Consider the following 13,532-nt stretch of genomic DNA (forward strand, 5'->3'; position numbering starts at 1 on the left):
ACCTTGAACACCTCAGAGAAGAAACCAGAGCCAATTTTCTCACATGTGAAATCATCAAGACGAGTAAGTCTGGAAAAGGCACTTATCAGGGCTCTGTATGAAGAGGTACAAACTCTTCCTAGCTGGGATGCAGTCCCTTCTCCAGTGCTACCATCAAAGTCTTCAGCGCGCTCCAAGCGTGGTGGAAATCCTGCTATTGAATTCCGCTTACTTCGGTCCATTTTGAAAACAAGATTTTATTTCACTACGTGAGGACTTCTCACATCTTAGGTAATTTGCTGTCTTCTCTACTCTTCTTGGATCCTAAAATACAAAAAATTGAGATTACCATTATTGTGAAGATATCTAAGAAGTCTGATAGGACTCCAACAAAGCTTACACCCATTTAAGAGAGTAAGAAAGGAATGAAGCTATCCAAGCAGGGGCACAAAATACAAAGAAATTTAAAAAAACCTTTTCCTTTAGGTCCATGGAAATACCCTATGCTTTGGCTACTCTGAGATAAATAGGCTTGGAACTCAAAATTTAGCTGGTAACAAACAACTTTCATTCCCTTCCCCCAACCTTTTCTTTTTTTACTTAAATTCTGGTTGCTACAGCAAGCAAGGGAGCAGGAGGAAACCCACAAAATGTAACATTTTATTCCACTTCAGTTGCAGTTGGTGACCAATCTACTGCTACAGCAAAACTATTTTACTTTCAGGAGTGAACAAGGGATCTCAAACTATTAAAAAAAAATTAAATATCTTCAATTGGCATAAGGAAAATTATTCACTTGAAGCATCAAAACCTTGTTTTTAAAACTTCCATTTATGAGCGTTCCAAGATCAACTCCTTACCTGGCAGGAACACAAGGTTATACCCACTGAACACCTAGCCCCCAAATTTCTAAAAACACCAACAATCCTGCTACAAAGTATGCTTATAGCAATCCGCCAGACAAATTTTCCCCACAAAGATATTTTTTAAAGCTATATTAATTTCAGTTGAACTGAAAACACAGGAAACAAAGCTACATTTGCCAAGTAGGAGAAAAGGGGGGAAAAAAGGAGGGGGAGTAATAATTTTTTCTCTTTTTAAGAGGATGATGAAGTAATCAGGATGACTCTGGAGTCCATCAAATTCAGCTTGGAATGGCAAACTTGACAGGTATTTTAATACTGGTATTTTAAAATTTTAATTATAAAATGCAGGTATTTTATATTTTTTTTTTCTTTAAACCTTAGACTTAGGAGGTTATTAATGTATTCCAAACTTCACTAGTCATTTACAGCAATTTGGTGAACAGTCACAAAGAGGATACCTTTTTTTTTCCCCCCAAGGGTGAATGAAAAACTAGAGGGAGGGGAAGAAAACAAAATAATTTTTTAAAAGGTGGGCAAAATAACCACAGAGCAGGCAATTACACTTGTATTTACAAAGATGTCCAGAACCTGAACATTTGAAAAGCATTTCAGAGGCACACCAGCTGCCCTCTGAAAGCACAGCAGTGCTGCTATAACATGCAGTGTATCTTTTAGAGGTGCTCTGTGCCAACACATCAGGCAAACACATAGTCAGTCCTCCCCTGCTTTCAGAAATAAGCTCTGCTGAACTGTCTGGAATTAATTTGAAGTTGTCCACTCCAAAAAAGAAGGGTGTTTATTTCAAACATCTTAACACCTCTCTAAATGGATGTCAGTGGGTATAAGGGAATCTTACCAAGGCATGATTATGAAAATTTAATCTCTATCAAATCCCACATCATGATTTTCCTACAGAATTTTGTATGCAGACTCCCACATGCCTAATCTTACTGCACTTTTCAGATTATAGTGGCCAACTGGCACACAGGAGATCAGGGTCCAGTTTGTGATCTCATATTCTTGACTCAGGAGCCTTGAGGGTCTGGAAAAGGCACAGAAGCACCACAGGAAGATAAAGGCTGTTACATGTCCTCGATGGAGCAAAATAGCCCAGAGAACCTCCTCAGCTACAGACAAGATGCCTGGGAGTTTCCAAGGCCTGCTTAAATAATTCCTTTTGATCTGAAAAGGACAAGCTATATTTCAGTTATTTTTCACAGAGATAAAGAAAGAACTGCCTATGGAAGGAGAACAGACAGAAGAAACCATGGTATTATCAATTCATTTTTTGGATCAGAAGATGCTATCTCAAGACTGACCAGAAAACCTACTGTAATTGAAGGAACAATTTTTTAGAACTTAGTTCCAGAGTAGCACCCACATGCATCAATCATGTTCCATGGAAGGAAGCAAGCATTTGCCCCCAGAAATGCACAACCTGGCAACCCAGTACCACAGGGTACCACAGGATCACCACTCCACTGAAAGTGCAGAACCCCAGAATAAATCCAATGAGAAAACACATCTACACTGCAACTCAGCAAACTAAAGATTAGAAGTTCCCACGCAAAGCAAGATAAAAAAAATAGGAAAGACTGCCGTTGTTTTTAACTAAAGGAAGATAGACCAAGTTAGATAAGCAGTATTAAACAGGAGGAAAAGCCTAAATCTCTTAAGTATCCAGACACCATTAACAGAAGATGGCCTCAACACAGTTTCTACATCTATTTAACAAAGCAAAAAATCTCCCTCACACATATACGCATCCTTTTGATTGAAATCACATGGTGAACTTTGCAAAACTCTGCAGAAATTCCACAATGAGAGAAGCAATTCACTGTACTTCACACACACAAAAAAAAAAAAAAAAAAAAAAAAGCCCCAAATGTTTTGCCATCTGGATTCCCAAATAACCCATTCCTTCATTTTTGCCTGCTAGAGTTTACCTTTCCAGACAGCTACACAAAATCCTTGGAAAATATTAGGATACAGCTGCATTATCTTGCCCAGGATTGCACACACAGCATTAGAGGAAAATTTCAAGTGGGCACAATTCCAAGTGGGCCTCCTGTCATTTTGGCCAATTACACTAATGATCACATTCTCAATTAAATCAACCAAGGTTTAATTGACTGTCAAGTCAGTCTGAGGTACTTTAATTTACTACCTTGTATGGTTAATTAAAGTGCACTGAACAGAATCTAAGACTATCCTGTAAATCCTGTAACCAACTAAAAGGTTGTTGGGTGGTTTTTTTTCATATTAAGGTTCAGGTTGATAACTCTTAAGCTGTGCTCAACAGACAGTTAAAAGACTCTACACAGTAGAAAACAAATTTCCTAATAAATTCTCAGCTTCCAGAACAATTTTTCTGACACCCTTATTCAAGAAAAATATACCCCACTCTGCCAAGACCAAAGTAATTCTGAAATTCACCTCTCAAAATGCTTATCTGCCCTATTCAGCCATTTCTCAAATTTCTAAAAAGTACAATTTCAGAACATTTCATGCCCTACTGCATTTAAATTTCTCTGCTTTGAAGGAAAAAAAATCCATATTAATATTATATTAAGAGTACTTTCTTCACTGAATTAATGCATTGATTATTTAATCATAGAAATTACTATAAATACAACTATTATCAGTATTAATTGGGTTAATTAGAGATTTACCTTTCAAAATCAGTGCCGGAGCCTGCAATTATTTAAAGATGGAAACGCCACAACAGCACATCAAGTTTTACCCTAAACATCAGTGTCAAACACGTGGCATATATTAGTCAGTAATTAACATTTTATACTTCATAGAGATAAAAATGGGTACGGTTCCTCAACTCCAGCAGCATCCCTTTGACACCTCAGAGTATAAAACAAGAGCCTTCCAAAAAAAATTTCAACTCATTACTAAGAGGTTTCCTGTCCCCAGTAGCTTTATAAATATGTGCATATTTGCACTCTAATGTCAAACTCACAATTTCCTAAAAGATGGCCCTAATAACTACAACCATTTTTAGACACAGAGACCGTCGCTAGGCATTCAGCCTGGAAGGCAATAAATCTGGCAGAAGCATGTTATTAATTTGAAAAGGTTTTCTGAAGAACAAGATGCCAAAGCTTTGATAAAAGTCATTTGCCAAGAGTTAACTATTTAAACTTGTAGTCTGATGAAGCTTCAACAGCCAGCACTACAAAAACATAAAGGAATTAAAGGAATTATGCTGGCAAGTGTCACTCCACCAAAGGGGAAGAAAACTTCACTGTACTACAGTGCAAACTTCAGAAGGGCTTCAAAGAAATGTAAAGAACAAACTTTTCCAAAGACTGAATTGACTGAGGTCCTTAGACGGGAGGAAAAAAAAAATAAAAACAAGGAAAAACATTTAAAAATGAAACCCAAGAATTTAAACAGACCAAGTAAAGAGAACCAGGCAGTCAACAATTTTGTTCTCAGCCGCTGTCACCTGCTCCCCCTAACAGAGGAAAGTTCCATAGTTTGTCCATAACTTAGCTTCTTGTCCTTGAGAGGAAGACAATATCAAATACTTCCAGATGAGGTAGCTACAAATACCAGAGCTCAGGTTATGTTTGGCCCAGCTCATCCTGAACCTGAAGTCTTTTTGACTACTTTATGGACAAGTCTTTAGGTTCAATTTATAGTCTTAGTTACAACACTGCATTAGAATATGAAAATCCCAGTATTTTCTATTTTCACTTACATGACATTTCGCTTTAATTTCATCTCCCCTGCACAGGGTAATTCCCAGCTCTAGCCAGTACTGTCATAGCATAAGCTTCCTGCAAACTAGGACTGACATTCCTCAGAAGAGACCTGCATTAGCCCTACTACACCATTCCAGAAACTGGAAGTCTGCTGAACTGCATCATGGTTTTATAATGCAAACAAACCTCCATGAGAGGCTAAGCTGAAACAAACAGTTCATTTATTTTGTGACTGTAGCCAAGTTTGAAATGAGTAAGAAAGACCAGCTATTACTGCAGAGCTCAGGATTCAGGGCCAAGGTCGTAGGTTTAAAAATATTTTCATCAGGCATAGGCATAATTTCTAGCACATATTTAGAAGGCAAATATAACTGAGGGAGAATATTAAAAACTCACAAACAAACAGAAAACTACTTGATCGTTATGCCCACAGTGTAATTACCAGCATTTTCTAGGGTCCAATTACAATACAAAACTGAAGCTCTGCTAAGGTCCTTGCAACAATCCATTCCTCTCCTAGCCTGGTTTCAGTCACCCCAATCACAGAGCAGACAGGTTCCAGCCTGGTTACAGAGCATTGTTAGAGTTAAATAACCACTCAAGTAGATCATGTACAAGACACAGCTGCTGCTTCAAACGGATCATTTTAATACATTATGTTTGCTTAACAAAACAGAGCCCAGTAGAGACACTGAGAAGCTGCTCATGCCTTCCGGGTGTCATCAGGCTGACATTTGCTGAGCGCCTAACAAAAAGAAAGGGAATCAAAGCCTTCTAATACCAACAGGTATTGTAACATCTCAATCTAGGAATTTCTCCCCCAGCCTCTCTGCTGGGTTTGCAATGAGGGCTGACAGCTCTTTTAGCACTGAGGGTTTCACATGAGACTGGAAGCAACTTTTGCTGTTTCAATGCAGCCAATGAGACAATCCAGAACAGCAAAGGAAAAAGAACACGAATACCAGAAAGAGAGATGAAGACAAAGTAAACAGGCTGGATTTCATACCTGACTGACATCTCTTGGACACAAATATATTTATGCATCCCCACACAAGGCGGTCAATATTTGTATTTTCCAGCTAAAAGTATCGTCTCCAGAAATATTTAAGACATTCTGTAGCTTACCCTTACTAAGCACAAGGCTGTGTTGCACCTTACAGTGAAACAGCAAGTACCTTGTTTACCGCAGTAATAGCTGCACAAACAGAACAGTAACGTGGTCTTCACTAATTTATGACTTTTGGAAGTGAGAACAGGGCTTCCCAAACCCGTTGTTCTTAAGGTACTGCAGACACTGATGTCTGCTGGTATTTACACACCAATCTGAAGCTCCCTGAACAATGGAAAACACTAATTCATAGTGTGAGAGCCATGGACCTAGAGTGTACAAGGTCGGCCTTCAAAAGCAAAGTTATCTCGACCGACTCCACTCCTGGCTGCAAAAGCTGTTACATTTCTCCAGTGCAACCAACAGGACAATCACACCAGAAAGTGGTTTAGCCACTACCAGCAATGTGTTCAACTTAACAAAAAGTGACAGGATCATATGAAAAGAAGCTTACAATCTAAGTCAGAAAGAAGACTTGGCAAGAGACAACAGATGGAGCCAGTGTGATACAGTTGCTGATTATTAGATGGACTTAGTGATGAACACACAGCTCCAAATGAATATGTTAGGGAACTAATAAGTAGGAAAAGGGCTTTAAGAAAAAATTATGAGCATTGACCTTTTCTTGATTTTACCTAGCAGAGCTCTTATTTTTGTGCCAGTTTGCAGGATGCCACACTGCAAGGACACAGTAAAGAGCTCTGCCATTGTGCAAATGCATGGTTGTCTGCTACAGGAAAAATACAGAAAGGGAACCTATGATGCAAGTGAACCACAAGCTTCATTCTTTTCTGCAGCAGATACAGAAGCAACAGACCCCTCCTTCAATCCTGCTTTTCTTTCATGAGTCTGTGAATCCATTTGCATAAAGGATTACAACGGCAAAAGCAAGTATCTGAAATTAGAGGGTATAACTAAGTTACAGGAGGCCTGTGCCACCAGAGCAGCTCTTGTGAACTAACTCGATCCTTCCACAAAAATACGAAGAACTGAAGCAAGGCTTGCTCTGTAGGCCCTAATTTGTGCTTGGTCCCACCTGCCAGCTGTTCATCCTAATGAAAAACCACAAAACAAATCAAAAGCAAAAAACACAGGAGAGCATACACTTGCCACCAGGTATAGGGAACACACCTTTGCCCTCAGTTTAAACTACTCATTCTGCATGAAGGTTTTACACAAACCAAAACGGACAATGGAATTACTCAGCCATGTCTACAGCTGAACACTGCAAGAATCAGAAAATGACATTTTTATTGGCATGCAACAATAATTTCCAAGGATGATGACTAAATGGAAAGGTTTATGACTAGCCCACAGGGCATGTCAGAGTTTCTCATTAAAAAATCTTATCTTAGGTTGCAAATTCCACTGCCTAATTAAGTCCATGGAACTGTAAGTCTTTTGATTTTGCAGACAATAAAATATGCTAGAACTCTGATCTCTATTTAAAAAAAAAAACAAAACAAACAGTCAAAGCACAAAGGCTCCTCATAAACTAACCTAAATGTTAGCTGTTGCTTTTTTTAGAGGGGCAAACAGAAAGGTTCAAATAAAATTCAACTCAGTACTCTTCCAATTCAATTCATTACTCTTGAAATTGTAGCTTTCAACTATTACAGCACCACTTACAGGAACACACAAGTGGAAAGTCCCCCGTACTTGAAGCAAAAACCCTTCCGACCCTCCAAGGAATACAACATTAAGAGTGACCACCTACATTTATATAGCACGTCTCACCTGAAGACCATAAAGCAAACATTTACGCACATATATTTGAACACTCGAGCCTGTCATTAACGCGTGATTCACGTATTCTTACAGGGTACACTTAAAGAGTAAAACCCGAGCCAAGCCCTCACACCTCTTGGCAAAGCGAACATTTCCAAGACAATCCTGGCCGGGCAAAGATCCGCGCCGGGCGCTGCCAGACCCTGCCCCCGGAGCAGAGCGCGGCTTTCCCGCGGCGCCCGCCGCCCCTCACCTGCCGCCGCCGGGGCGGACGCGGCCCCTCCGCGCACCTGCTCCCCGGAACGCCCCGCTCACCTGACCGCAGCGAGACCCCCGCCGGAAGGGAGCCCCTCCGCCAGAGCGGCCCCGCTCCCCGCCGCCGACCCTCCCGGACCTGCCCCGCGCCGCCCCCGCGCCGGCCGTTACCTGAGCGGCGGCGCCTGCAGGGCCCGCGGGCGGCGCGGGCTTTCATGGCCGCATCCCGCACCCGCGGCCCCTCAGCACCCCGGCGCGGGTCCGCCCCGCCGCTGCGGCCGGCGCGGGGGCCCCATGTGAGGCGGGAGCCCGGCTGCGGGACCCGGGGCCGCGACCGCCGGCTCCGCCTCCTCCTCCTCCTCCTCCTCCCACGAGCGCCACCGCCCACAGAGCCGCCCCTCCCTACCAGCCAATCGGCGCCAGGCGAAGTGTGATGGACAGTGCCTCCCAACCAATGGGAAAAAGAAACAGGCCGGAGGGATTCGCATGTAGTCTGCGTGAGTGCCGCTTTCCAATTGGTCGTCGGCGCTTGATCGACACGCTGTCTGACCAATCACAGGAGAGACGACAACTCCCGGGAGACGCGCGGGAGTCAGCGGCAGGAAGAAGAGGGGGCATTGCTATGGGCGCCTCGCTCTCATTGGTCAGCTCCTGAGGGCGGGTTATAAATAAGAGAAGCAGCCAGTAGGAGAGCGGGCCGGCAGTGATGGGCGGGCGGAACAGCCAATCACCATGTGGCTGTAGCGGCGGTGGCTGAAGCTGTCAGTGGGGCGGGCACCGGGATGTCCCGAACCTGCGGCCGGTCCGCTCCCGCTCCCGATCCCGATCCCTGTCCCGATCCCGCTCCCGGTCCCTGTCCCTGTCCCCGCCCCATCCTTGAGCCCTTCGCACGCTGCGCGCGGTGACCGCAGCTGGGCTCCGTGGTGGCAGCCCTGCTGTTATTGCGTCTTATTGCCCGTCCCCTGCTGGGATTCCCGCAGGACTCGTCCCTTTCTCTGGTCTCCAGGACTTGCAACTTCAGCGTTTACTCTTCCCGGTCTTCCCATCTGCCTGCCCCCCGCTCCTGGTGTCGGTCACGCGGCTCGGCCCCCCCCGGTCCCCGCCTGGAACCTGCTTAATCCAGCTCAGATATTTTGGGGGTTCGGCTGCCAAGATGAAATAAGCCTGGGATTTTTCACATACAAACGGCTATTTTTCAAATTATCACTTATGCACATATAGGCAGCCTGTAACAGGTATGGAAAAAGATACCTTTCTTCCTGCTGCGACGCAGTGCCAGATTCCAAGTATCCATTCCAAAGCACGGCAGGACTAAAACATCTCATTAAACATTTGTGAGGGGGATTTGGTTTTCGTTTACATTGGCGAAAGGCTGATTTTTTTCCCTGACCTCATCTTTGGCAGAAGCTGAACTATTTTTACTGAAACTCTTCAACAAACAAGGTTCATTTGCTATACAGTTATGGATAGAATAACCAAAGCCCAAAGAGTTAAAAACTGGAGGAGTTGTAGCTAAAAAGGGTCTTGGGCAATGATGTGTCAGTCAGCTTTACCATACCATATTAGTAATGTTTTCTCATTATCGTTCATCATTAATTTTACATCTTTTCAGTGTGATCGAAAGTGTGCTAGAGGGAGTTTGATGTCAGACACATTAGCACCAGCTCTAAATACTGAACAGAGACTTATTCTTACAGCTGGATTAAAATTTCTCTATTCTGCAATGTCTTGATTAAAGTTAGTCTCAGAATTTCAGTCAAGAGTCTAAAGTGAAACTTTCTCCATATGTTTAACTACAAAAGGTATAAGCATCTTTGCACAGGTAACAGACTAAAAGTACTTTGTGTGTGGGCAAAAAATGTGCTGTTTTCTTAATTTCCTCCTGGATTTCCTTCACAGGAAATTTTCCCACACTCACAAATGTTAAATATCAACCACCTGCAAACATCTGTTCTAATGACATCTCAAACACAGAGTGCAGCAAAGCTTTGGTAGTTAAGCCATTAAAAATATTATTGTATCAATCATATTTTAAAGAGTGACAAAGCACATGGAACTACCCAGATCCATCAGTCTATTTTCTCTATATTCAAGCAGAATTGAGTCTCAGAATAGGGGGGTTTAGCAATATTTTTTCTTTAGAACTTTTTTTTTTTTTTTTTAAGTTAAATTTCAATGCTTTATATTTTGCTGGGATTTATCTTAGCAAGATTTTGTAAAGCTAACTCTGGGACATCCCGGTGTCCTTCACCGTGTCAGGGTCCAGTGATCGCTGCGACTTTGTACCCCGTACAAAGAAAAAAAACAGTATCTCCCTATTCCCCATATCCTCGTCCCTGCTGTTTTGGGAGCTATTAGTTGGCTTTAAGATGACATCTGGTGGTAGGTTTTGATTACCGCTCTTTTTAGGAACTGATCCCAGAACTACGCAAATGAATTATCATTCCCCTGTTTCCCATCAAAAATTTTACCTCCTTTTTGTTTCCCAAGCAAGATATGTGTAATTCCTGCTTTTGAGCTGCGAATGTCTTACTGGTAATATCCAGGAATAAGCACTAATCCCACAGTCTGGTGCAAAGTAACATCATTAAAACGCACCAGCGTGATCCGGTAAAGCTGAACCTCGGTTGGAAACATTCTCACGGTGTTTCATGTAACATTGCACGAGGTCCTGTGACTCGTGACGTTACTGAGCCCTGTTTTGAGAGGGAACTAAAACCATCTTATGAGCCCTCCTATGGCTTCATCTCAACGGCAAGTCCTAGTTTTGAAAGCAGAAAAAAGCGGACCTGGCAGCAGAACCTTGTCTCACTAAATCGCCGTCCCCCCTCGCAGCTGGCAGAAGCACCGGGGCAAATCTGCAGCCTTGAAATCTGCAGAAGACGAGTGACTTTTGTAGCCTCCCTCTGTTCCCCGGAGAGAGGGAAATGAACGCCGAATTAAAAGACTCATCAAAGAGACTCATCAAAGGCAAAGCCTTGCAGATGTCGCAGCGCTCTCGGTCCTGCCGATCTCCTCTCCATCCCAGAAGGGCTCCCCAGCCTGGAAATGCCTGTGCTCAGGGCAGGTATTCATTCCCCTCTCATCCGGATGCCCCCAGGCTGCTCCATGCGAAGATCGGCCACTCCAAAAAGCAGCTCTGTGGCTTTGTGGTTTGCGCTTCTCTGCTCTCAGACCGACTCTCTCCTCCAGACGGATCACTCTGGCTTTTTAAATGTAACTGGTTTGGCAAAGGAACAGCGGAGGGCTCACTCAGGGTTGGACATAAAAACAGACGTGAGAAGGTGGATGAGAGCAGGCAGAAGGGGAAACTCCCTTCCTCCGAGATCTGGAAATGCCCGGAGGAGAGAAGTTAGGGAAATTTCTCCTTCCCAAGAAGAAAGCTGGTGCAATTAATCCATGTAAATTTGCCCACACTGCAGCAGAGCAGGTGTCTTCCCCAGCTTCTGTGGGCTCCAAAATTAAACAAGTGTGACATGACAGGGACTGTCTCTCTTCCCTCCCAAGAGACCAAGACAATGGTTTGACCTCACAGTATTGTGATGAGATTGGGCATTTTACTGATTAAACCCATGAAATACTTTATGTAATGAAACCTGTCAAGAAAAACCATCTTTGGATAGGATTGGTCAAATTCTGCTCTGATTTACTCCTGTGAGATTTTAGATTTCAGATCCTGAGATCTGAAATCATGTCACAGGAGCTGGAAGGGAGGTTCCCCATAAGAATACCAGGAATTTGCTCCTGATTAATGTCAACATAAGCCCTTTTCTAGCTCCTGTCCTAGGTGGACATTTAACAGAACAGACATAAAAAAATGATGTATTTAGGGTTTCAGTCACACACCAAACCCCTAGATATTGAAAACCATCTTAATGGGTTCCCTGGGAGGAACATTCTCCCACACATGCCTCCCTCAGCCAGCCTTGCAGGTGGCTTTTGCAGAACGGGGACAAGTTGGCTTGTGGGTGAGAGGGCATTTCCTGCTACTCTGAGCAGGGGAAGGAGAAGGTACAGCTGGGGTGTGCTCTGACCCCCTGCCCCTTGTCTTGTCATTCCCTTGCTCCTGGCAGCAAGGAGGGCTCCATGGGAGCAGCCTTCACGCTGTCCTCTGCCTGCAGGATGAACCTGCCTGCTGCCCAGCTGGGTTAACAATTCTGTCTCACCACTGCAGCACTACAGACAAGGTGGCCAGTGTGTCCTTGTGCTCAAAGCTGTGCTGCTGTGTCAGCCCAAACCCACCACCACATGTCTCTGCATGAGACCTGGCAACCATGGGAATGTCAGAGCATCTTCCATGTTCCTATTCCAGGAGGCTTCTCTTGCAGGAGGCTGGGCAGAGCCCAAGCAGGAGGCTGGCACAGCACCAGACACCCTGCCTTGGGAGCTGGAAAGGGATTGTTCTAGGGCAGATGGATATGCCCAAATTGACAGCTCCTGTACTGGGGCTGGTGCCGCAGTCTTGTGCTCCCCTGCCTGCTCATCATGGCCATCTGCTGCCTTGGCTGCAGTTTGGAGCCTGCCCGCCCTGGCACAGTGCTGTGGCATGGCTATCACCAAGCTCCTAGTGGCACCCTGGTCATGGAGGGGCACCAAGCTGACCAGCTGGCTCCTGCCTGCTCTGAGGTTCTCCCAGCCATGAGGCTGTGCAAACACTGGGGCAATGAGCCAGGACTGATCCTGTGTCACTGTGCCTTGCTTCAGCCCTGGGCAGAACCCATCACACCGTGCTTCAGCCCTTGGGATCTGAAGAACAAAGGGTGAGACCCCAATACTCAGGGCAGGCCTAGGGCATGGCTTCTTTCAGCATCATCTGAACTTCTGAGGTGTCTGAATACCAATTTTGTAGGGGAAAATCTTAAACATCTGATGAAGCTGTATTCGCTTTGTATTCACCCTCCAAAGTGCAGAAATACAGATTTGCACTATCTTGGACCATGGTGGATGCTGAAAGAGGCCATGCAGTCCTGTGAAGATCAAGGCCAACAGCCCAGTGGCCATCAGTCCCACCTCTCCTGCCTCATGTTGAGGCACAAAATTTCTGCATTGCCTGGTGTGCTGTCCTCACTCCCCAGCTAAGCTAGGTTATCTCTGGGATGAAAGCACAGCTTTTTGTGTCCTCAGGCTGCACAGCAGTTTCTCCTCCTCTGGTTATGCTCCTCACACTTGCACTCACTCCTTATCTCTGCAGATACAACAGTGAAGAGATTTTTCCCTTTTGTGGCACTGAAATTGGAGACCTCTGCCACCACAGAGCACTTCAGCTTGTCCCCCCCACCAGTCACCCCAGGCTTGGGCACCTTTAGCTCTGCCCCTGATTTCTCCAGCCCTTTTTTGCAGAGCTGCAAGACCTACAAGTATTCAGATGCTACTGGATCCCTGCTCAGCTCTCTGAGAGATCCCACTCTCTGATCAGCCTGCCTCCAGATACATTTAGGTTTCCCAGACCCTCAATTTTCCCTGGCTCCCTGAGCCAGTGAAGTCATAGTGTTAATTGTTCCTTGCCCAGAATGATTCTCTAACTCTTATGCTTTGCTGTCTGATCCACGGTTTTGTTTTTTTGTTTTTTTTTTTTTGTTTGTTTTTTTTTTTTTTGTTTTTTTTTTTTTTTTTGTTTTTTTGGTTTTTTGTTTGGTTTTTTTTTTTTTTTTTTTCAGTTTTGTTCTTCCTTTCTTCCTTTGCTGGGCTACCAAGCTGTGGAGAGCTCTTGGAACAGAAGATGAGTCAGGACAGATATGCAGAGGGAAGAAGATGATATTCCAGCCTTGAAGTCAGGTTCACTGCCTGCGTCATTGTTATTAAAAATAGATGAATGGCAGCGCTCTTTGCATTGGAGGAGAGACACAGGAGATGTAATATCCTGGGCTGCTGAGCAAA

The 13,532-nt window shown here is 44.2% G+C and overlaps 1 protein-coding gene across 4 annotated transcripts in view; it reads right to left on the bottom strand.

Moving 5' to 3' along the window:
- Positions 1–7,923, bottom strand: part of TESK2 (testis associated actin remodelling kinase 2) — a 75,271-nt gene extending 67,348 nt beyond the window's left edge. The window contains exons 1-2 of one of the 4 annotated variants that reach the window (XM_053984488.1): positions 7,827–7,923; positions 3–303 (exon numbers count right to left, since the gene is read on the bottom strand). In XM_053984488.1, coding sequence (XP_053840463.1) covers positions 3–221 — 219 coding nt within the window. In that variant the 5' untranslated portion in view covers positions 222–303; positions 7,827–7,923. Of the gene's footprint in view, positions 1–2; positions 304–7,533; positions 7,612–7,653; positions 7,674–7,715; positions 7,793–7,826 lie in introns of those variants that run through there. The other 3 variants (XM_053984489.1, XM_053984491.1, XM_053984490.1) reach the window with 3 other exon arrangements.
- Positions 7,924–13,532: the final 5,609 nt, after the last annotated feature.

The sequence above is a fragment of the Vidua macroura genome, chromosome 9, assembly GCF_024509145.1.
Source record: "Vidua macroura isolate BioBank_ID:100142 chromosome 9, ASM2450914v1, whole genome shotgun sequence".
In the NCBI taxonomy this organism is placed as follows: domain Eukaryota; kingdom Metazoa; phylum Chordata; class Aves; order Passeriformes; family Viduidae; genus Vidua; species Vidua macroura.